This window comes from Mesoplodon densirostris, chromosome 10, assembly GCF_025265405.1.
Source record: "Mesoplodon densirostris isolate mMesDen1 chromosome 10, mMesDen1 primary haplotype, whole genome shotgun sequence".
Classification (NCBI taxonomy): domain Eukaryota; kingdom Metazoa; phylum Chordata; class Mammalia; order Artiodactyla; family Ziphiidae; genus Mesoplodon; species Mesoplodon densirostris.
Genome location: NC_082670.1, coordinates 102,825,745 through 102,850,890, shown reverse-complemented (window position 1 = coordinate 102,850,890; position 25,146 = coordinate 102,825,745). Strand labels below are relative to the sequence as shown.

Sequence of the window (25,146 nt, the reverse complement as noted above, 5' to 3'; positions counted from 1 at the left end):
TCTGCGGCCACGTACTGTGAGCGCGGACTGGGCGTGAGGAGCCCGCCCTTCTCCCTTCCCCCTCTGCCTCTCTCCCCCCTCCTCCCTCCCTCCCTCCTGCTGGCGCCGCGGCTGCGGTAGGGACCTGGCCTTGGTCTCGGAGGAAGGCGGCGAGGCGGGGCGGGAGCCATGGGGCGGGACTGGGGGCAGGGCCAAGAGCAAGAGGGACGCGGACTGGAGCCTAAGGGGGACCCGGAGTTATAGGTAGGGGCGGGGCGGGGCTGGAAGAGAATAAACTAGTCTGCGGGGCAGGGTTTGCGGAGAGTGGGCGGGGCTATCTGTAAAGCAGAACCCCAGTAAGGAGAACAGGGGCTGAACTGGGGGTGAAGCGTGGGACTAAACAGAAAAGTGGGCCTCAGAAAAGAAAGGGCGGGGCTTTGGGTGGGCCTGGAACTTGGAGATGGGAGAAAGGATATAGCTGGGAAAAACGATGCGAGGCTGAAGGTAAAGGGTGGGGCTTGGAAAAGGTAAAGGGGCAGGGCTGGAGAAAAAGGTGTGAATCTGAAAGTAGCGACCTGATTGGGGGTGGTGCAGAAGGCTGGTGGGGCGTGAAAGGGGTTGTGTAAGGTAAAATGAGATTCAGATGCTGGAACCCTGTAGGTAGGCGGGGAAATGCTTCATGGCTACGGGTTGCCGGTTGGAAGACAGTGTCAAAACAGAGCTGCTTTTAATGTGACTGGGCCGCTTAGTGGCCATGTGAACTTAGGCAAGTCGTTAAATTCTTCCTCCCTCATATCGTTAAATTCTTCCTCACCTACCTTTACTAATTTGTAAAGCTGAGCTCGACAACTCTGTTGTCAGTTCTTGGGGGCTTCGGAGAACTTGGGGGCCAGGAAAGAGTCCACTTGTTAAACAATACTTGTTGCTGAGCCTGTCCAGTTTTTCCATCAACGGGGAGCGTGAAAGATTCTGCCAGGGTTCTGGGGCAAAGCCCAAAGCATCTGGAAACTTCTATTTTATCTTAATACAAACCTTGCAGTTGACCCACTATAAAGTATGTGTTTTCATATACAGTGTCTTCCCCCAAACATCCTAATAAAATTAACACCCCAGGAAGAGGTTTGCTGATTAAGATCTTGGGATCTAGAGTCAGTTGGGATCTCTACAATAAGTGACTTAACCTCTCTGAGCCTCAGTTTCTTCATGTGTAAAATGGAGATAAAATAGTGCTTACCTCACAGGATTGTTGTGAGGATTAAATAAGATGATACCTGTAAATCACCTAGCATAGTGTCTGATGTGTAGTGAATACTCAAGGAAAATATCAACTCTTTTATTATCCTCACTCAAAAAACTTGGACTAAATGGATTAGAGCAGAGTTATACAGAATCATCTTAAAGCTGACCCCTTTTGAGGTCAAGAACCCCTTTTAGAATCTGATAAAAGCTATGGGCGTCTCCCCTCAGAAAAAATGTATACACATAAAGATTCACTTGTTTCTTAACGTATTTGAAGAATGTCTGAAGTGTTAGATGATTGTGTGTTAGGATGGGGATGAACCCTAGCTGAAACGGTCCTTGCCCCCTCCTTCTCTTGGTGTGGCCCCAGATCCTGGGTCCCTCCCTCCCCAAGACCCATGAGACAGAACTGGAGTAAAGATCAGCTTTATTATTGGCATGACGGCAGGGAGTGCCAGGCCCTCCTATGGCTGAGGGGGGCAGAGGGCTCGACCAGCCAGTACTGATCCTCCAGGCTGGGCTTCCAGTGAGGTCCAGGGTTCCAGGTGCCTCTGGCTTTCAGCACAAGCAGTGGGTAGGCAGGTGAGCAGGCTGCTAGGCTTTGGATAGGTGGGCTATTCAGGGATGCTGTGGAGCTGGCGTCGGTCTGGGGTTGGCAGGAGGTGGAGGGCGAGGCTGGATGTCCCTGGTGCGCATATAGGAGAGTAGCTGCTCTGGGATCTCGGCCAGCACGTCCTTGGCTAGTCGGGCCATGCTCAGCACCTGGTTCCCTGACCGGTCGACATAGTCTCGGAATGGGACGAACTGGGACAGGCACAGACAATCAGATGTGGGTGGTGGACAGAAGAGAGGGGAGTGGGGAAGGCAGCAGTAGGGAGGCTTCCTCTCTGACCCCCTAACGTCTCTTTCCAAATATCACACTCTCTCTCTGCCCCATCTTGAGCAGCTTTCTACATTTGCTTTCTCTCCACCCACTTTTTTTTTCACCTTCTGTTCACCCTCAACCCACTCTAAGTTGGCTTCATGTCGTCTACTGGAACGGCTCTCGCTAACGGTGTCAACAGCACCATTTTCCCAAATTAGTCCAGAGGGCAATGATTGTCAGCCTCATCTTGCTGACTCCTCTTTAGCTTTCTATTACATTTGACCATAATCTTCCTGAACACTTCCCACTCTTGACACATTACATTCTCCTAGATTCTCCTACCTTTCCAGATGCCTTTCCCCCCACCCCCACCCCCAGTCCTCTGGGTCTACCTAATCTCTAAATCTGGTGCCTTCTCTCTCTCAGTTCTCTTCCTGGGTGATTTCATACGCTTCTGTGACTTTACAAACTGTTCCCTGGATTAACAGATACAAACTACTATGTATAAAATAGATAAGCAACAAGGATATATTGTATAACACAGGGAGTTATAGCTTTTATCTTTAATAACTTTTAATTGTGGAGTATAAACTAAAAATACTGAATCACTATGCTGTATACCTGAAACATATTGTAAATCAACTATACTTCAATTAAAAAAAAAAAAAACCTGTTCCCTGATGACTCCCCAATTTATACATCCATCCCTGACCTCTTTTTTAAGGCCCAGAGCCACTTATTTAGTTGTCCATATCACATCTCCTTTCATTTGTCTTAGATACCTCAAGCCCAATGTGTTTACAACGGAATTCTAGGCTTGTCTGCCAAATCTGCTCCTCCTCCAGCTTTCTCTTTCCCAGTAAATGGGACTATCACTCACCCAGTGGCTCAGTATAGAAAACTGAGAATCATCCTTGAAGCCCCCATCACTCCCCGTCACCATTTAATCAAATCTTCAACTCTTGGAAATTTTTCTTAGATAATCTTTTGAAACTGCTTCTTCTCTCCATCCTTACTGCTTCCATTCCCATCCAAATCCCCTGTACTACTTCAAAGGCTTCCTCATTAACGGGTCTACCTGCCTCCTCTCTTGCCCTGCCATAGTCCACCGTCCTGCAGCATCTCTGCATGTCTTAAAATGCAAGTCTGACCACCCCACTTCTCTACGTAAAATCCTTCAAGAGCTTTCCAGTTCTTTTAGAACAAAGCTCTAAGCTTCACCATGACCGGCAAGGCCTTGGCTTCCTCTTCCTCTCACTCCCTGTGATCCTGCCACCCTGGCCTCTTGCCTTCTCCATGACTGGGCAAGTTCTTTTTTTTTTTTGGTACACGGGCCTCTCACTGTTGTGGCCTCTCCCGTTGCGGAGCACAGGCTGCGCACGCGCAGGCTCAGCGGCCATGGCTCACGGGCCCAGCCGCTCCGCGGCATGTGGGATCTTCCCGGACCGGGGCACGAACCCGTGTCCCCTGCATCGGCAGGTGGACTCTCAACCACTGCGCCACCAGGGAAGCCCTGGGCAAGTTCTTTTGAGCCTAAGGGCATTCTCACATGCTGCTTATACCCTCCTTTAGATTTCAGCTCAAATGTCATTTCCTCCTAGTAGCCTTCCCTGACTACCCTACCTAATCAGGTCCCTGTTATAGGCTCTCATTGTGGCATTTGCTGTCCCCCTGGAGCACTTATCACAATCTAATGAGATGTGTGATTATTATTGGTTGCCTCCACTAGAGGGCAGGAGCCTGGGGATCTCCTACACTATGAATCCACAATGGCTGCAGCAACCTGCCTCTTTCTCAAAAAGAATTTGTTGAATGAAGGTAGGAAGGCTGAAAGAGTGAAGGGAAGAAAGGTAGGTGATTAAGAAGGCAGTAAAGGAGAATAGCTGCTAACTTGGCCTCTCCTTCCCACCGTGCCTTTTGACTCCATGACTTCCTCTCCCTGGTCAGGTCTACCTGAACGATGTCCCGCTCTGCATAGCGTCCCCTAGAGGACACGCGCACGTCATCACCATCCAACTCTTCCATTGCTGCGGAAAAGACACCCCTCAGCTGATTGGCCTTTCCCACACCAACCCATGCTGCCCCCTCCCTCTTAGCTCCCCTTTGGAGTCATCATGAGAATGCCTAACGGTTGTATCAAAGTCCTACACATATTAGGCATTGTAATGGAGTTATTCTTATGCCCTCCCACGCATTCCTTCATCCCAGGAACCCCAGGAGGGAAGTATTTGTATCAACAGCCTCGGTTATGATGAGGAAACAGGTTCAGAGAACGTCTGTGACTTGGCCAAAGTCCAGCACAGGCATCCATCCTATCTTTTCTATGAGGCAGGCCTGGGTGCCCAGATCCTCCCCTATTTTCCCCAGTTATTGGTCCCACTCATGGACACCCCCGATCTTACCCTCAAACATGGCTGGTCCCACACCGACAATAATGATAGACATGGGCAGTGAGGAGGCCTGTGAGGGAAAGAGGGTAAATGGTTGGGGTGAGCAGGCGTCACAAGGGAAGTGACTGTGAGGAGACAATTCTGTGTGTGTGAGGTTTCTGCACATCTTACAAGCAGAGGCACTGATTCCCTTTGTGTCAGGTTATCTTTTCAAGGATGTCTCCATGTGTAACGGCCTTGAAAGATACAGTGTCCTCCTACAGAGCAAAGGGCAGGTTTGTTTACTGTCCAGTATAATATCTCGCACTGGAACAAAGGGAAGGCATGCTTACTGCCCATTATAAAAGACTTGGGTTCTCTACACTCAGGGTTTCTGTTCTATAATGCAACCCACTGTGGGTACAGGTGTCATCTGGCCCTCTGCACATTATCTTGTGGGAAGTGGGACTTAGTGAATCAGAGCCAATGCTGATAGTTGAGCTACTGCTATTGCTGGGAATAGCAAAGTCCTTTGCTTTTTTTGGCCACGCTGCATGGCATGTGGGATCTTAGTTCCCCAACCAGGGATCGAACCCGTACCCCCTGCAGTGGAAGTGCAGAGTCTTAACCACTGGACCACCAGGGAAGTCCCAAAGTCCTTTGCTTTTGTGTCTGCTGCCAGCATCCATGAAACTGGCAGGCTGACTTGTTAGCTTGCATGTAGGGTAAAATCTCAACCCCTTCACGGTTATTAACAGTGACCCCTCCATGCCAAGCCCTCCTCCTCAGACTCACACTGACAATGGCCTCCTTGGTCTGTGTCATGTCAGAGATGACCCCATCAGTGATGATGAGCAGAACATAGTACTGAGAACCATCAGAGATCTTGGCTGCAGCCCTGGGTGAGAGGCCAAGATCAGAATTCAGATGAAAGCCCAGAGTTCAAAGGAATGTCCTGTCCCTAAAACTTCCATAGCCAGCACGTAAGCAGTGGACAAGGACTGGGGCTTCTGAAGCGCATGCTCCTTCCCCAGACCTGGCTGCCTGCCCCACCTACCATCCCTGCACTTACATTTTTAGAGCACTCACTGTAGCAGGCACTGTGTTAGGCACTGGAGGTGCACAGTGAGAAAAAACAAAGCCATCCCAGTCCTCTTGAGAGGGGATGCTGATCTAAGCATCGCAGAAATAGCTATAGAATTGCACTTGTGAGGAGAGTTGGGATAGAAAGAGACACTGCTATGACAGTGTCCTGTAGGGGATCTTGACATGGCCCAGGTCAGTGAAAGCTTCTTTAAGGAAACAATGTTTGAGGATAAAGGAGAGGAGGAAGGAGAAGAGGCTAAGTGAAGGGGGAGGGTCATTCCAGGTGGAAGGAACAGTATGGACAAAGGCCCCATAATGGGACTGGAGGAATCCTACCCTTTCTGGAGCCCAGAAAGTGAAGGAAGCAGAGTGGACCATGTGACTGAAATGAGGTGGGGCCCAAACCACACAGGGCTTTGTTGGCCCTGTTAAGATTTTGGTATTTATACAAGAACAAGACCAAAGACTGAAGGCCTCCTTTCTTCCCTCTCTCACCCATTTCTCTCTCTCCCTTCTCCCCTCTGCTGACCACATCCCACTGCCTAGGCTTCTGGGTCCTCAGCCAGCCTAACAGCTGCTCCCAGAGCTCCTTTTCCTTCTCTATCAGTCTTTGAATCCAAGATTTTTTTATCTGAAAAGGACTTCAGAAGTCATTAACTCTAGTCCCCTTATTTTACGCATAAGAAAAATGAGACCTCAGGGAGCACCGTGGCAGACCTGGTCTCTTGACTTCGTGTCAGGCCCTGTGTGGATTGGAAAGGATGGAGTTGCACTCTCCAGTAAGGTAGCCCCTATTGAAATTTATATTAATTAAGTTAAATAAAATTCAACACTCACTTCCTTGTTCACCCTAGCAACTTTTCAAGTGCTCACTATCTGTATGTGCCTGGTAGCTACCGTAGAGGACATCACAGATACAGAACATTTCCATCATTGCAGAGTTCTGTTGGACAGTGCTGGTATTTAAGCTTGATATAAAAAAGGAGGAAAGCGTGGTGAGAGTGGAGAATTCAAATAGCACAGTTCCTTTTGCCCAGGGCCCAGGGTGGGAGTGGGCCATGATCCGTCCCTGAATTCTGGCTGCAGCCTTCTCATAGGCTTGGGCTGGTACTGTTTCCTGTCACTCACTCGTTTTGCAAATAATCATTGCACACCTGCTATGTGTCAGGCACCAAGTTTGATGCTGAGCATGCAGCAGAGAATTGGACATTGTCCTGGGGGGAGATGGATGCTTTCACCACTAAGATGCAGTGAGGTTAGGGCTTTGAGGACATGACATCTAACCTAAGACCTGAAAAATGAGTAGGAGTTAGCCAGGTGGAGGTGGAGGTGGGGTGGGGGGAGGAGGGGAGGGTAAAGGGAAAGTGTTCCAGAGAGAAGGAATAGCATGTGCAAACCAAGAGAGTGTGTTCTAGGGGGTGTACTTAGGCCCACAGAAGAGAGATGAGGCTGGAGCAGCGGGCAATGGCCCCCTCATGAAGAGATCTGTGAGCCAAGGCATTGGGGGGCATGGAAGGGCTTGGGGGCACGGGAGGTACATCTTTGGCTCCCTGCCGATGCCTGGCATTCCCAAGGCCATTTAGACCTGGAGCTGGGTGACTGGCTGGGGAAGGCCAGTCTGTGCCCCACTTGGCTGTGGGGTGGGAAACGACAAAGAGTCGTCTGTGATCATCAAAATCACAGCCGCACTCTTGACATACGTGATCTAGTTTAATCCTCACCACCATTCTATGAGGTAGACACGTTTTTTATTCCAATTTTTAAAATGAGAAAAGTGAAGTTCAGAGACATTAAGTAGCATCCCCAAGGGGTGGTGCAGCTGGGGTCCAAGCCCACGCTTGACCAACTGAACCGAAAGCCTGAGCTCTTGATTCCTCCAGGCTTCGTTCCAGCCTGCTCTTTGGATACTCCTCCGTACACACTGCACATTCTGGTCAGAGTACACGGTTCACTGTTTACCGAGCTGGCCCTTCATGTCTCTGTGCTTTTCACATGTGGTTCCTGCTGCCAGACCTGCTCTGTGCATCTTCCTCTGATAGTCCAGTTTGCCCTCTGCGCCCAGCCAAGCAGTCAGTCCCCTCCACAACTAGGCTGCCTTGGGTCTCTCAGACTCTCCTTCTCCCTCTGCCTTCTAGGATGCCACCCACCAAGACGGGCTGTCTGCCCTTCCAAATGGGTTCTCACACCCCTGAGGGTACCAGCATGTGTACCAGGGGGAACCCAAGGTCACAGAATACCGGAAGCACTCATTATACTATATGATTTGGTGGATAAAGCTAAATGACTCTAAGTACACTTAAAACACCTTCCCCCCCCAAATTATAGAAAACATGGACACAATATCAGAAGAATAAATTTGAATGAATTTTTAAGATAAAATATGGAGATTTCAAAGACATTTTCAGCTTGGCTGCTTTCAGCTGTGCCCCCAGTTTCCCCTAGGGGAAGCGGTTGTTTGCCTTTGCCAACAGGCAACTTGCTGGAAAAGTCTGGGAAGCTCCGGCCTACAGAAGGTAATGATTTGTTTATATTTCTGTCTCCTGCACCAAGGCAGGAGATCTCAAGGGCTGAGCCTAGATCTGGTTCATCTGTGAGTCTCTAGTGCCCCAGCAGAGAACTGAGCACACACAGATGCCCTTAGAATAGAAATAATGATAATAATAGTACCAGTAATAGCTAACACCTATAGCACTTACAATGTGGCAGGCACTGTTCTCAGTGCTTGACAAATATTAATTTAGTTAGTCCTCACAACAGCTCTATGATACTATTATCCCCATGTACAGCTGAGGAAACAGGCACAGAGAGGTTAACAGTCTTGCCCAAAGGGACACAGCTAGTAAGTGGTAGACTGGGTGTAACTTAGCTAGTCTAGCCCCACAGCCCACATTCATGCTACATTCTCCTTCATGGAATGTTCACTGAATGAAGGAATGAGTGAACTTGCCCAAGATAATATTTAAGAAGTCTGTTTAATAACAACAAAAAAATGTGCTCAGGTTCCATTATTAAGTGAAAAAATCAGTAGTGAAATGTTACATGTAATTTGACTGCCATTATGGTTGCATAAGGAAAAAACTGTCAATAACTATATATACATCTACATTCCCATGGGCCGTATTCTGGGTGATTTCTTATTTAATTTCTCCATCCTTGAAATTTTCTACAGCAATGTCATGTTACTTTTGTAATTAAAAAAACTATTATCTCACTATGAATTAGAAAATAACTAATCTTTATTAGAGAAAAGGCAAGTCTCTGGACATATAAATCTCCCTGAAATCCTTCCACTTTTATTCCTTTTGTTTCATCTTTTTACTTTCAAGTTTTCTGAGGTACTTTGTTTTCATTGGGTCTCTTCTATTTAGCATACTATGGTTTACTTATTATTTTTTATTCAGTCAGAGAAACTTTAGGTTCACTAACATATGTTTGGTTTTACTTGTCATTTTATCTGCATTTAAGAAAATCATTTGTTACGTGAGCTGGATTTTCTTTGCATTATATGTTTTTGTTCTGAAAATTTGGAGTTATTCTTTTGTTTTTAGAAGTTACTCTTCTATAGTTTAATCTGCAACTTGAGCTCATTTTAATCTACCATGAGCACTTACTATGGGCCACACACTGTGCTAATCATTCTTTTTTTTTAAAGAGTTTGTGTAATTTCTTTTTTTAAAAATTTATTTATTTTATTTATATTTATTTTTGGCTGTGTTGGGTCTTCGTTGCTGTGTGTGGGCTTTCTCTAGTTGAGGCGAGCAGGGACTACTCTTCGTTGCAATACATGGGCTTCTTGTTGCAGTGGCTTCTCTTGTTGTGGAGCAAGGGCTCTAGGTGTGCGGGCTTCAGTAGTTGTGGCATGTGGGCTCAGTAGTTGTGGCTCATGGGCTCTAGAGCTCAGGCTCAGTAGTTGTGGCGCGCAGGCTTAGTTGCTCTGCGGCATGTGGGATCTTCCCGGACCAGGGCTTGAACCCATGTCCCCTGCATTGGCAGGCGGATTCTTAACCACTGGGCCCCAGGGAAGTCCTAATCATTCTTATATTGTTATCTAATTTTAAATTCCCAATAACCCTGTAAAGAAGGTACTATGGTTATCCATTATTACACCTATTTACAGGGATGAAGTGGAGGCTTAGAGAAGCTAAGTTGCTTCAGGTCACATGGTTAGTGAGTGGTAGACCTGGGATCACTCCCAGGTCTGATGCCCAAACTTGTGCCTTATCCACTGTTCTGTAGGCCCTTCTCTCTTCCCCAAACTTGAGGCCTGGGTCGTTGTTCCCAGGGAGTGGGGTTGGGGTACTTTGTTGACACCCTTTCTACCTCAGAATAAGGCATTATGTAACCTCTTTATAACAGAGCCTGGCCAACACTGAAACTTTCACCTTCTCCCCAGAGCCCAAATTCACCCAAGAGTGGTCCTAACTATCCTTGGGAAGTCAGTTCACTGTCTGGGTCCCCTTAATTTCCCCCAGCCCCACCCAGTTTCCTTACCTGGCCACCTGGTTGATGACAGGGGCGAAGTAGGTGGGCCCGTAGAGCTGCACTGTGCGCAGGCTCTGGAAGTAGCTCTCCAACACGCCCTCAATGCCCACACAGTTGGGGTCCTCATCATTGTTGTTCTGTCAGGGAAGATGCCCTGCTGGGCTGATCCTAGCTCACTCTTTCCTTCTTCCATCGCTGTCTCTCAGAGTCCCCTCCAAACCCCAACCCTGCCCCCTCCCTGCTCTGCCAGCTTCTAGCTCCTCCTGCTACTTGGCAGGTCCTTGACCCTTAGAAGAGACATAAGCAGAAGAATCTTGTCAACTTGGGTGGGCCAGATGCCAGGGCATGGAGTCTAGGTTCTGGCCATACCATACCAGGGGGAACTGGTGGGAGATCCGTCCCTCGGGAGGCAGCTTGGCCCCAAAGCCGTAAGCTGGGAACAGCTTGTCACTGTCATAGTCCTGGATGATTTCTCCCACTGCCTTGAGGGCCATGGCATAGGCGCTGAGCTGATAAGGACTCATGTAGTGCAGGGAGGTGGGCTGCAGGGGATTCCCTGTAGGGAAACAGGAGCCCCACCTCATGGTCATCTTGATGATCTATCAGTTCACCTGCCTATCGTTGTATGCATCCATCCACCTATCCATTCATCCACTCTTTACCCATGTACTCCCTCATTATTTTACCCAGTCATCCAAATGTTCATTTGTCCATCTATCCATCCACCAACCCCTATATCTAACCATCAGTTCATCCACCTACTCATACATCCATTCACCCATCCACTGGCCATAAATCCATCTTTCAGTCTACCTATTCATCTCCATCCGTCCGCTTCTCCATTCTCTTATCCAACTGTCCACCCACCTAACCATCCATCCATCTATCCATCCATTCACTTGTTCACCTGCTATTTCTCTTTCTTTCCCATCCATCCATATAGCCATATTCTTTTATTCATCTATCCATCCCTATCCATCCCATTCATTCACCTGCCTGTCTGTCCTCATATGGGTCCATTCACCTGTCCACTCATCCATTTCCCCAATTTAAACATTGAGCATTTGTCCACCCACGTACCAGTTCATGCATCCACCTGTCTAACCCACTGTACTCACTCATTACGCATTTGCCCCCTCTGTTTATAAATCTATCTACCCACCCAGTCATCCAGCCATTTACCTATTCATCTCTCATTACACTCCTATTCCCTCCCATCCATTCATTTACTCATCTGCTTCTCAAGCTATGTAGACCTATCTATCCTTTCAACTTTCTTTGATCCATTTACCCACTTATTTTTCTGTACCCTCTCCCACCACTACACCCAGTAATCTCCTCACGACACTCCTGCCCCAGTATGAGCCTGACTGGGCCTTGCCTCAAGCCTGGGCTTCCTGGGTAGCTTAATTCTTATTCCCAGGTTGGAATCCAGGCCAATCCCTAGTGACTTCTTTAGAATTCCTCCGCACCCCATTCCCCCATCCATGCCTCACCATTGGAAGCTGTGAAGTCAATGGCTACTGTGAAGTTCAGCTGCGTCCTATTGGGGAAATAGATGGATTGAGAAGTGAGGGACTAATAACTTACTATATCGGGATTTCTCAAACACTAGTATGCATATGAGCCACCTGGGAATCGTGTTAAAATGCAAATTCTGAACTGAATGGTCTGGGTGGAGCCTGAGATTCTGCATTTCTTTTTTTTTTTTTTTTTTTTTTGCGGTATGCGGGCCTCTCACTGTTGTGGCCTCCCCCGTTGCGGAGCACAGGCTCCGGACGCGCAGGCTCAGCGGCCATGGCTCACGGGCCCAGCCGCTCCGCGGCATATGGGATCCTCCCAGACCGGGGCACGAACCCGTATCCCCTGCATCGGCAGGCGGACTCTCAACCACTTGCGCCACCAGGGAGGCCCAGATTCTGCATTTCTAACAAACTCCCAAGTGAGGCAGATGCTGCTGGCCCACTGACCACACTTCGGGTGGCAGAATTAAATGCCTGCTGCACGACATAATATGACGATGCAATTTAATTTAACCCTTACTATCGTCCTGAAGTAGTACTTAACAGCTCCATTTTACACTGGAGAAAAGTGAGGTTTACAGAAGACAAGTACCTTTCCGAGGTCTGCCTGCGTCCACTAAACCAAGCAGGATGTCCCCTCCAGCCTGCTTATCATTTCCCTCTCCCTTGGTTTCTCCCTCGGCTTCTCCCTCTTGCCTGGACATATCTTCTGCCTGGGCCCCAGTAAGGTTATTGGGGACACCTTTGAAAACCACTGGTCTGTCATCTTCCCAGGGCGGGCTGGAAGCTAGGGTTGAAAGGCAGCCCCATGGAGAGAACTAAGATGGGCGGCACTCTGCACTTTATAAAGCACTTTGTAGTCTGCCAAGTGTTTTAAAGTTTATCCTCATGATCTCTTTGGACCCTGACCATTAATGAATAGTAAAACTGAGGTTCAGAACTGGGAGTAACTCACTGCTGGGCTTTCAGCCAAAAGCTTGGCCTGTGACTCACCCTCCCTTGATGTAATCGACAAAAGTGAATTCCGAGTCCACAGAAAAGGAAAGCAGCGTCACCTGTGGGACAGAAGAGGCAGCCCTGCTACTTTGGAAAGTGTAGTTAGGGTAGAAAAAGGGAAAGAGGCGCTTGATTTCACCCCCTACCCCATCCTGTCCAATTTCTGAAAGGGCAAAAAGGGGAAGCTGTCAGAAACATTTGGGTTTCCAAAAATATATTAAATTGGGAAATATAACTTAGGTTTTCCCCCAAAATCTGCAAAAGAGTAAATTTCAAAACAATTTCCTTAGGTGAGAGAAAAAAAAATTAAAAACAAAACACAACAAAAACTTAAGTGGTGCCACCTTGTATCCAACATTACTATATCCAAGTAATCTGTGCCAACAGCTTTCCCATACCCTCAACATTTATCATGTCATGCTATGTCAGTGGGGATAGAGACAGAAGGATCCAGGGAGGGACAGGGCTCTAGGGAGTACTCACAGTTCCCGAGTTGACATATTTCTTCTTCTTACATTTCTTCCGAGGGTTAAGTACCTAAGTGAAGAAGATAACAGTGATGGTGGGAAACAGGACGGGAACCACAGACTGAGCACACTAGGATGGAGGGCCTGGGTAACCTGGGCAGGGCTGGAGCTCTCACCTCATACACTGTGAACTGGTTCTGGGCCTTGCTCAGCTCTCTGTAGCTGGTGGTAAACTCACCGATGAAGTCGTGACTGCAATGAGACCAGAGGTGGGTAAGCAACAACTGCTGGTGGCTTGGAGCCATTTCTGAAACCAGTCTTTTTTTTTTTTATTTAAATAAACCATTAGAGTACTGGGAGGTAATCTCATTAGTTTTATTTTTTTTTAATTTATTATTATCTTTAAATTTATTTATTTTTGGCTGCATTGGGTTTTTGTTGCTGCACTTGGGCTTTCTCTAGCTGCAGTGAGCGGGGCTACTCTTTGTTGTGGTGCGCGGGCTTCTCATTGTGGTGGCTTCTCTTCTTTCGGAGTTCAAGCTCTAGGCGTGTGGGCTTCAGTAGTTGTGGTGGGCGGGCTCAGTAGTTGTGGCTCGTGGGCTCTAGAGCGCAGGCTCAGTAGTTGTGGTGCATGGCCTTAGTTGCTCCATGGCATGTGGGATCTTCCCGGATCAGGGCTCGAACCCGTGTCCCCTGCATTGGCAGGTGGATTCTTAACCACTGCACCACCAGGGAAGCCCGAAACCAGTCTTTTATTTCCACTATCTGTGCCTCTACTTGGGCTGCAGGGCACTGGGGCTTGGGCTAGAAGAGGGACCAAGCTAAGAGGAAGAGAAGGGAAGAGACAGTATACCAGAGAGACAACTGACGGCATCAATTGTACCCAAGGTCTTGGCATCTGTCATCAACCTTTCTGGCTCCCAAGGCTACTTTGGGGTTCCTAGTGAATGTACTACATATTTCAGGGAACAGTTTGTTAATTATAGGAGAGGGCAGTACTATGTGGGGCAGTGCTACCTTCCATCCCGGTTCCAGTCGTACACATCAATCTTCACTGTTCTGAAATGCAGGAGATAAATGTAGGCTGGGTGTGTATGATAAATCTGAGACAGCCCCACCCGCTTAACTATACATAAATCATCTTCCAATCCAGCCATCTGTCCTTCTATCAAACTTCCTCCTATCCGTCCTATCCATTCATCAGTCCATGCACATACCCAACTATCTACTGCCACTACCACTATTACTACTACTACTACTGCTATTTATACTGCTGTTACTATACTTTACTATTGACTTTTTTTTTTTTTTTGGCTGCACCATATAGCTTGCGGGATCTTATTTCCCCAACCAGGGATTGAACCCAGGCCCTCCGCAGTGAAAGGGTGGAGTCCTAACCACTAGACTGCCAGGGAATTCCCTACAACTTATTGAGTCTTACTATATTCCAGGTATTGTTCTCAGCACTTTCACAGACTAATTTAATTTAACAATCATTCTATAAAGTAAGAACTACTGAGATAGCCTCATCCACCAGAGGGCAGACAGCAGAAACAAGAAGGACTACAATCCTGCAGCCTGCGGAAAGAAAACCACAATCACAGAAAGACAGACAAAATGAAAAGGCAGAGGACTATGTCCCAGATGAAGGAACAAGATAACCCCCCAGAAAAACAACTAAATGGAGATAGGCAACCTTCCAGAAAAGGACTGCAGAATAATGATAGTGAAGATGATCCAGGACCTCAGAAAAAGAATGGAGGCAAAGATCAAGAATATGCAAGAAATGGGCTTCCCTGGTGGTGCAGTGGTTGAGAGTCCGCCTGCCGATGCAGAGGACACGGGTTCGTGCCCCGGTCCGGGAAGATCCCACATGCCGTGGAGCAGCTGGGCCCGTGGGCCATGGCTGCTGAGCCGGCACGTCCGGAGCCTGTGCTCCGCAACGGGAGAGGCCACGACAGTGAGAGGGCCGCGTACCGCGAAAAAAAAAAAAAGAATATGCAAGAAATGTTTAACAAAGACCTAGAAGAATTAAAGAACAAACAAACAGAAATGAACAATAAAATAACTGAAATGAAAAAATAGACTAGAAGGAATCAATAGCAGAATAACTGAGACAGAAGAATGGATAAGTGACCTGGAAGCCAGAATGCTGCAGAACAGATCACTGCTGCGGAACAGAATAAAGAAAAAAGAATGAAAAGAAATGAAGACAGACTAAGAGACCTCTGGGACAACATTAAACACAACAACATTCGCATGATAGGGGTCCCAGAAGGAGAACAGAGAGACAGAAAGGACCCGAGAAAATATTTGAAGAGATTATAGTTGAAAACTTCCCTAACATGGGAAAGGAAATAGCCACCCAAGTCTAGGAAGCACAGAGAGTCCCAGGCAGGATAAACCCAAGGAGAAACACGCTGAGACACACAGTAATCAAATTGACAAAAATTAAAGAATAAGAAAAATTATTGAAAGCAACAAGGGAAAAATGACAAATAACATACAAGGGAACTCCCATAAGGTTAACAGCTGATTTCTCAGCAGAAACTCTACAGGCCAGAAGGGAGTGGCATGATATATTTAAAGTGATGAAAGGGAAGAACGTACAACCAAGATTACTCTACCCGGCAAGGATCTCATTCAGATTCGATGGAGAAATCAAAAGCTTTACAGACAAGCAAAAGCTAAGAGAATTCAGCACCACCAATCCAGCTCTACAACAAATGCTAAAGGAACTTCTCTAAGTGGGAAACACAAGAGAAGAAAAGGACCTACAAAAACAAGCCCATAACAATTAAGAAAATGGTAATAGGAACATACATATTGATAATTACCTTAAACGTGAATGGATTAAACGCTCCAACCAAAAGACACAGGCTCTCTGAATGGATACAAAAACAAGATCCATATATATGCTGTCTACAGAAGACGCACTTCAGACCTAGGGACACATACAGACTAAAAGTGAGGGGATGGAAAAAGATGTTCCATGCAAACGGAAATCAAAAGAAAGCCGGAGTAGCAATATTCATATCAGATAAAATAGACTTTAAAATAAAGAATGTTATAAGAGACAAGGAAGGACACTACATAATGATCAAGGGATCAATCTAAGAAGAATATATAACAATTCTAAATATATATGCAGCCAACACAGGAACACCTCCATACATAAGGCAAATGCTAACAGCTATAAAAAAGGAAATTGACAGTAACACAATAATAGTAGGGGACTTTAACACCTCACTTACACCAATAGACAGATCATCCAAACAGAAAATTAATAAGGAAACACAAGCTTTAAATGACACAACAGACCAGACAGATTTAATTGATATTTATAGGACATTCCATCCGAAAACAGCAGATTACACTTTCTTCTCAAGTGCACACAGAACATCCTCCAGGATAGACCACATCTTGGGTCACAAATCAAGCCTCGGTAAATTTAAGAAAATTGAAATCACATCAAGCATCTTTTCCGACCACAGTGCTATGAGATTAGAAATCAATTACAGGGAAAAAAACAAAAAACACAAACACATGGAGGCTAAACAATATGCTACTAAATAACCAAGAGATCACTGAAGAAATCAAAGAGGAAATCAAAAAATACCTAGAGACAAATGACAATGAAAACACGACGATCCAAAACCTATGGGATGCAGCAAAAGGAGTTCTAAGAGGGAAGTTTATAGCAATACAAGCCTACCTCAAGAAACAAGAAAAATCTCAAATAAACAATCTCACCTTACACCTAAAGGAACTAGAGGAAGAAGAACAAACAAAACCCAAAGTTAGTAGAAGGAAAGAAATCATAAAGATCAGAGCAGAAATAAATGAAATAGAAACAATAGCAAAGATCAATAAAACTAAAAGCTGGTTCTTTGAGAAGATAAACAAAATTGATAAACCTTTAGCCAGACTCATCAAGAAAAAGAGGGAGAGGACTCAAATCAATAAAATTAGAAATGAAAAAGGAGAAGTTACAATGGACCCAGCAGAAATACAAAGCATCCTAGGAGACTACTAAAAGCAACTATATGCCAATAAAATGGAAAACCCGGAAGAAATGGACAAATTCTTAGAAAAGTATAACCTTCCAAGACTGAACTAGTAAGAAATACAAAATATGAACAGACCAATCACAGGTAAGGAAATTAAAACTGTGACTAAAAATCTTCCAACAAACAAAAGTCCAGGACCAGATGGCTTCACAGGTGAATTCTATCAAACATTTAGAGAAGAGCTAACACCCATCCTTCTCAAACTCTTCCAAAAAATTGCAGAGGAAGGAACACTCCCAAACTCATTCTATGAGGCCACCATCACCCTGATACCAAAACTAGACAAAGATACTACAAGAAAAGAAAATTACACACCAATATCACTGATGAATGTAGATGCAAAAATCCTCAACAAAATACTAGCAAACAGAGTCCAACAACACATTAAAAGGATCATACACCATGATCAAGTGGGATTTATCCCAGGGATGCAAGGATTCTTCAATATATGCAAATAAATCAATGTGATACACCATATTAACAAATTGAAGAAGAAAAACCATATGGTCATCTCAATAGATGCAGAAAAGCTTTTGACAAAATTCAACACCCATTTATGATAAAAACTCTCCAGAAAGTGGGCATAGAGGGAACCTACCTCAACATAATAAAGGCCATATATGACAAAACCATGGCAAACATCATTTTCAATGGTGAAAAACTGAAAGCATTTCCCCTATCAAGAAGGATTCATCTATCCAACCAAACACCCAGCCATCTGACATTTGTCCATCTGATCATCCATTCTTCTACATAACCATCCACTTATATGCCCATCCATCCTTCTAGCCACTCACCTATCTTCATACTGCCCATTTGTTAGATCATATGGTCAGCCCATCCATCTACTTTACACTCATCCACCAACTAATTCATCCAATAATCCATCCATTCCCTCTACCATCCATTCATCTGTCTATCCATCAATCTACCTGTCATTCCACCTGTTTATGCTCCTGCTTTTTCAGTCATCCCTCTGCCTCTCCAACCAACTCACCAATCTCTCATATACCCATCCATCCTCTCACACATTTAGTCATCCACCCATTAATCCACCCATCATCTGTCCATCGACTAATCCACCCATCAGTCCACTCATCTATTCATCTGCTATCCATTCATCCATCTCCCCCTCTACCCACCCACCAGTCCTCTTATACACCCATCCACATACCCATCTATTCATTCACCAGTTTATCTATTCATCTGACTACCCATCCATGTATCTGCTCACTCATTTGTTCATTTGCCCTTTCATCCATCCATCCATCCATCCATCCATCCATCCATCCATCCATCCATCCATCCACCTATTCATCCATGTGGCTATCCGTCTGCTTCCCTATGCACCCATCTCCATGTCCAAAACGCTGTCTCACTGAGTAGGATCCTCCAACACTATTATGACCCTTCTACCTTCATTCTTGGGCCCAGGAACCCCACTCTCACGCCCTTGTCCCCTTACTCCTTAGCTTATGCTGAAGCAGACCTGTCATAGTCTCCATTGCACAATACTCGCACAGGGATGCTGAAGGGCTGCCACACAGGATTCAGCGTGTTTTTCACAACCTCTGTCTTGTGGCAGATGGTGAACCTGGAGAGGACAGGAGGATTGGAACCTACCTTTGGGGTAGGACTGAGCCCAGAGACAGGGCCTGATACTCTTGGAGATTCAAGCACATATCAGGCACTGCCTTGAGTGGATTCTGGGCTCAGGTCCTAGTGGAGTCTAAGATGTCCCAGCCTAAGAGCCCTAATGGGCCCATGGTCACAGTGGGGGCAGTGACTCACGTGCCATCCTCATTGCTCCTATAGAACACAAGGAAGGGGTCTGATTTCCCAAAGAAGTCCTTCTTGTCCAGCTTGTTTGCACACAGCTGCATGGTGGCAATATCCTATGGATGAAATTGGGCTATTGACACTCAAATTGCTCACAAACTCAGAGAGCCCACTACAGGGGGTTTGGGGAGAGAAGAGAGCCTCCTGGGTCTAGTATGTGGCCCTTACTGACCCGACAATTGCTAAGCTCCTCTGCGATCAGCAATATGGTCCCACACTTCTTGCCTGGTACACCCCTGGAAGCAGAAAAAGCCTCTTTGTGAGGGGAGGGGGGAGAGTAGGAAACAAGAATTGGGGTGGCCAATCTGGGATTGGGTAGGTCAGGGGATCCAATCTCTCATTGAATGACAGTCCCGAGTATGTCCACCTCTGTCCTAGGTGGCTTCTGGTGGGGAAAGACTTGACTTTGACTGGGGAAGGTTTCTAGTCTGGAAGGAAGGGGTTAACCTAGCCTATGTGGACATATCATAATGGTAGCATAGGAAAGACATAGGATTTAGAGTTCTGGGCAAGTTATTTTCCCTTTCTTTGGGCCCTGGTTTTCTCTTTATGTAATGGGAATCTTGCCCGCCTCTCAGGGTTGTGAAGAGATCAGAATGAATGCATGGAAGGAAAAACAGTTGGTAAGCTTGGTAGATATGAAGGTGGTTCTCTTTCTCAAAGCAGACTCTTCATCTACGATACATCAGACACTGTTCTAGGAATGAATTGGCCAGTTGGCACTTTCCAGCTCTGCTAGACCCTGCCTTCAGGGAGCTTCCAGGGGAAGGTGGGATGTCAAAGCCAATAGGCAAGTAGAGCGTGATGTAGCAATCCTAACGAGGGAGAGGAATTTCTATCCAGATCTGGGGCAAAAGGGCTGGTTTGCTAGGTCAAGGATGCTGTGCTTTCTGAAGACTGTGAAGAGTGAGATCAAGAAGTCCAGGGCAGCCTTATCTTCTTCTGACCCAAGAAGGGACACTTCCATGTGCCTGAAGGGTGCATACCAGGACACCCGTCCCCAAATTGCCTTGGGCCTCCAAGCAGTCAGGGACCCTGTTGATATGGGCCTGCAAACCCTAACCCCCATGGGATCCAAAAGTGTGGTAGAGAGGAAGCTAGGTTAGGAGTATTCTCAGTTCAAGTTTTGACTCCAGCTTGCTATGTGGTTTTCCCCATCTTTAAAATGAGAATTTGAACCATTTCTTTGGCCCCTTTGATCTCTGACTCTCTGTGCTTTAAAAAGACAGAGTGTAATGAGTACAGGGACTCTTCCCCTGCACGTTCAGAACCGAGTTGCTGATCCTACTGCCTTCTCACTGTTCTTTGCTTCCTTAATGTTCTCCCTCATCTCATCACCCAGTGTGAATTCCAGTTACTCTGGACTATAATAACCACTCCCTTGCATCCTACTTCTTTTCCCTTGCCCTCTCTCACTTCTATATACTTATCTGGCAGAACCACAGCCCTAGTTAAATCCAATTCTCTGCCTAACCCGTATCACACCTGTGCAACTGAATATGGCCAGAGGAAAACACACATTCATGCTAATTGCTTTCATTTTAAATGTGTGACCACAAACGTCAAGAGTGTCCTTAATCATACCGTACACCCCGAATCCCTTCACTTTTCCAGTTCTGCGAGATGGCAGTTTCACTCTTCCTCCTCCCTCCTCAACCCGAAAGCCTCCTCCTCCATCCTCATTCTCAGCCAATGACCTTGTTGCCTACCTCACTGACAAAACTGAAGCAACCAGAAGAGAATGTCCACAGACCCACCACGCACCCACCCTGCCTCCAGTATCTTCTCCAACACGAGGCCTTCCTACCGTTGCTATAAATGACTATCCATGTGCCTATTTACCCCTCCACTGTGTGCTACTTTCCACACCCTCCCTCTTGCCTGCACAGTGACGTCACTCTAGCAACTCTCCCCCCCACCCATTTTTCCTCTTTTGGCCATGCCACACTTTATGTGGGATCTTACTTCCCCAACCAGGGATTGAACCCACACCCCCTACATTGGAAGCGTGGAGTCTTAACCACTGGACCGCCAGGGAAGTCCCTCCCCTCTTTTTATTATGTCAAATTTTCAGTTTCTACTGGATCATTCCCATTAGCATACAAATGTGGTATAATTTTTCTCATGTTAAATTATTACAAACCTATTCTTGCTCTCACTTCCCTCTCCAGCCACTCCTCCTTTTCTCTTCTCCTCTTTGCAGCAAAACTGCTTGAAAGATTCCTAATTCCCATTCCTCTCTTCCATTCTCTTCTAAACCTCCCCAACCAGGCTGTCACTCCCATCTCTCCTTCAAAACTCTGCTTGTCAGCATCACCGGCGACCTCCATCTGGCTAAATCCAATGGCCAGTTCCTGATCCTCACCTTGACCTGCAGCAGCATTTGACATGGTTGGCCACTCTCTTGTCCTTGATACACATCCTTCACTTTGCTGCCAGGACAGCACCACCTGCTCTCGGTTTCCCTCCCATTTCACTAATGATCCTTCTCAGCCTCCCTTTCTAGCTCCAATTCGTGGAGTCCTTGATCTTCCCGCTCTCCTCGCTCCCTTAGTGATCTCATCTAATCTCATGTCCTTAAAGAACACCTAAGATTCACGTTTCTTATTGCCTATTTGACACGTCCACTCAGACGTCTAATAAAAATTATGAAATTCAACAGGTCAGACTGAACTCCTGGTTGACTTCCTCCCACAGCTTACTCCTCCCTCACTTTTTTTAAAAAAATCATCGTTTATGGCAACTCTATCTTTCCATTTGTTCAGGCCAAAGGCCTTGGTATCATCCTCGACTCCTCTTATCCTCTCGCATCCATATGCAGTCTATCAGGAATCTGTTGGCTCCACCTTCAAGATACATCCAGAATCTGACCAATTCTCCCCTCCTTCACTGCTAGCACCATGGATTACTTCTAGCTTTGTCCACCCAAGGTTTAGTCTCAACCTGGCAGCATCCTTTGAAAGCAAGTCAGATCCTATCAATCCTCTGCTCAGAACCCTCCAGTGACTTCCAACTCAGAGTAAAAACTAAAGTCCTTACAGTGGCTACAGGCTCTAACTGTCAATGCTCCAAACTCACCTTCTCCTTTCTTCCCCCTGCTCACGCAGTTCCACCCACACTGGCCTCCTTGCTGCTCTTTGAACATATCAGACTTCTGCACTGGCAGTTTCCTCTGCCTGGAACATTCCTCCTCCAGATATCTGCACAGCGCACTCCCTTACTTCCTTCAGGTCATTGCTCTGAAGTTACCTCTCTAGGAGGCCTACTCAAGCATTCTGTTGAACACTGCAACACCTACCCACCCAGCATTTCCAGTCCCCCTAATTCTGCTCTACTTTGTCTTTATTCCTCAATACTTAATGTCTTCTAATATATTATGTAATTTACTTATTTATTATGTCAGTTTTGTACTGTTTTTCTCCCCCTTCTGTTATATAAGCTCCCTGAGGGCACAGGAACCTTTGTTTTGTTCACCATTGCAACCCAAGCCCCTTGAACAGTGGCTGACATAGAGTGAGTATATATGCCCAGTAGTGTTTGTGGAATGGATAAATCCCTGGTGCCTAGCACAGGGTATAGAATACAAAATGAGCTAATAAATATTTAGTGAGTGAATGTAATGTAAATTCCAGAGAACTTGATTTAGTGAGGAAAGCTTCCTGGAGGAGAAGGGCTTGGAACTCGACCTTACAGGTTGAATCAGACTCAGAAAAAGAATGAAAAGGGTGAGGAAAGAGAGAGACAGAAGATCCGTCAGGCCTGAGACTGACTTGAGCAAAGCCCTGGAGGTTGGATTTTCCCAGGAGGGTGATGGAAGCCATTGAAGGCCCCTGACCAGGGGAATCCCAGCCTCCATCAGTAGTCAGCTGTGTCTTTAGGAGGAGCATTTGGAGGCCCACCCTTGCCCCGCTCCCCTTCAGGTTCAGCTCACGTGAGGGGTCGCTCTACTCGGCTGCCCTGGCCTCCGATCACCTCTCCCAGGGCCAGGAACGCTTGTCCCAGGAAATCCTGCGCCGGGATACAGAGTCAGCGGGGCGAGGACCGGCTGGCGGCGCAGAGTCCCAGCCCAGCCCTGGTGACGCTGCTGCACTGACCACGGCGACTGGAGGCAGCGGAACCACGCGGCCGGGGCTTTAAAGGAGGCGCGGGGTCCCCAGGAAAGCTGCCCTTCTTGGTCCTGCCATCGCTTTAAGCCAAGATACCATCCCACCCCTCGCCTTTCACATACCACATGTCGCCCCCGCCCAGCCCCGTTCAGCCTCACCTTCTGTGGGTCCCAGCAGCAGTCAAGAAGGAAGAGTAGCAGTGAGTAAGTAAGAGGCACAGGCGGGAAACCGAGGCAAGAGCAGGAGAGGAGGGCAGGGAGGGCAGGTTCGGGGCCGAAGAAGGTCGAGTCGGGTTTGAGGGGGAGGAGGGTTCTAAGGAGGGTCGTTTAACACACACTGAGCGCCGCCTGTGTGCCCAGCCAGCCCGTGAGTGAACGGTCGCTCACCGGTTTGGAGACGTTGGTTCTGGAGTCGACGTTGTACCTGGGAAGAGAGTGGGACCAACATGGGGCGGGGCTGGTGGGAGAGCCTGGAAAAGGAGTCGGATTTCGAGTCCAGGCTAAAATTGTGCGTGGAGGGAGGGGCAGCCTTGGACCCGAATTCAACCTGGACCTCCTTTGGGCAGGAGTCGACGTCACTGTGAGTCGGACCCGGGGCGAGGCCAAGTCCGGGGTCTGCTGGGGGCAGGGTCACGTCAGAGGTAGGGCTTGGGAAGGGGCGGAGCCAAATTAGGGAGAACGGTTGTGGGCAGGACTAGGCCTGGGGAGCGCACTGGGTTGGATCCGACCTAAGGGCAGGGCGAACCTAAACTTGTGGGCGGAGCTAAGGCTGAGCCGAGCCCTTCAGAGTGCCACAGAACTGGGCTTGGGGGTGGAGCCAGGCCAGGGGTGGGGGTGGGGGCCCGCGGAGGGGCGGAGCCAGCCGGAATTTCGGGCGGATCCAGGTCGGGGGGCGGTCCAAGCCAGATCCGGGGCGGGGCTCACACATCGAAGCGCAGGTTTTGCTTTTCCTCGAAGAAGTAGTCGAGGACGAATTTGCGCACGAAGTCTGGGTTCAGCGTGTTGTCGATCACCTCGGTCCGTCCGAACTGAATGGAGAGCGGAGGGTCAACGCGAGGCCTGTAAGGGGGCAGGTGATTCCCAGGGGCGGCTCCGGACTGGCCGAGGGTTCTAGGACTTACCTCCCGCCACTCTTGGCTGGCCCGGCTCTGCGTGTAAAGCACCACCACTGCAGGCGGGAGCGGGGGCGGGGAGGGAAGGACTTCAGGTCGGCCCGGACCCCCTCCCCGCCCCTCAGTCTTTCCCGGACCCCAAGTTCCCTCCCTCCTGGCCCTGGTGCCGCCTACTGGGGTCGGACTTGGAGAAGGTGTCGAGGTCCAGCAGGTTCCTAGAGAAAGGGACAGACAGACGGACAGGGGGTGGGTCATTATGGAGCCCATCGCCTCGAACCTGCCCAGAGACGGGCACCTAGGGAGGCACGGGGCTCACATCACACTCCCCTCCCCCGTTACTACCTCCGGCTGGGGGTGTGGGGTCCGCGTTGTCAGCACCCTGGACAACACCGGAAATCTCCGCCCAAGAACCGTTTCTCTGCGGACTGGACTGCCTCCAAGGGCCCAGGAAAGAGGGCTAGCCCTCAGAACTTTGCCCTCCTGGGGCGCAGATCCTACTGGACCCCCGAGACCAGTCCCTTGAAGCCGCAGGCTGAGCCCTCTTTTGTGGTTGGAGCTGTTCCAGGAAACCCCCTTCCCGAGCCCGCTAGCAACTCCCCTGAGCCTGCAGCCGCGATTTTCCTTCCCGAATGCTGCTTCCCCAGCGGTCTAGCCCCTCTCCGCGTTGAGCCCCGGAGCTGGGTGGTGCTGGGGCAATGCCTAAGCCCTCCCCAGCGTGGCCCGCTCACCGGCAGGACACGGTAATTTCAATCTTGGTGGCCGGGACGCTGCCCTCAGAGGCTCCGCTGAGCGACATGGCTGGTCGGCTGGCCGGAGCTGCGGCAGGCTGCGAGACGGGGGCCGCCGGAGCTGCTAGGGGCGGCGGCGGGGTCGGCCCATGTGCCGCCGCGGCGCTGGCGGCGGAGGCTGCACTCCCTCCAGCCCTGCGCGCACTCTTGCTGCTCGCGCCTTCACTGTGGCCGGCGGCGCAGCGGCTCCAGATGGCAGCACAGCCCCGCCCGGCCCTGCGGGTGG

General features: G+C 48.1%; 1 protein-coding gene across 1 annotated transcript; it reads right to left on the bottom strand.

The window, feature by feature from the left end:
* Positions 1 to 1,667: 1,667 nt before the first annotated feature.
* On the bottom strand, positions 1,668 to 24,966 carry CPNE9 (copine family member 9). Its single transcript, XM_060108990.1, has 20 exons — positions 24,861 to 24,966; positions 24,307 to 24,347; positions 24,142 to 24,188; positions 23,945 to 24,048; positions 23,408 to 23,444; positions 22,847 to 22,923; positions 19,088 to 19,151; positions 18,868 to 18,971; positions 18,566 to 18,670; positions 14,024 to 14,065; positions 13,183 to 13,258; positions 13,023 to 13,076; positions 12,537 to 12,598; positions 11,517 to 11,563; positions 10,395 to 10,576; positions 10,030 to 10,157; positions 5,248 to 5,350; positions 4,486 to 4,543; positions 4,037 to 4,110; positions 1,668 to 2,022 (listed from the first exon to the last, which is right to left on the bottom strand). Exons 1-20 carry the CDS (start codon positions 24,926 to 24,928, stop codon positions 1,837 to 1,839), a joined length of 1,659 nt encoding a protein of 552 aa, XP_059964973.1. The 5' UTR covers positions 24,929 to 24,966; the 3' UTR covers positions 1,668 to 1,836.
* Between the last annotated feature and the right edge of the window lie 180 nt (positions 24,967 to 25,146).

Excerpts from the sequence above, each read along its gene's own strand:
- CPNE9 (XM_060108990.1), bottom strand. The coding sequence starts at position 24,928 with ATGTCGCTCAGCGGAGCCTCTGAGGGCAGCGTCCCGGCCACCAAGATT. Across the intron at positions 18,972-19,087 it reads AGGAGCTTAGCAATTGTCGG|GATATTGCCACCATGCAGCT; the intron begins GTCAGTAAGGGC and ends TTTCATCCATAG. Across the intron at positions 13,077-13,182 it reads ACCAGTTCACAGTGTATGAG|GTACTTAACCCTCGGAAGAA; the intron begins GTGAGAGCTCCA and ends TTCTTCACTTAG.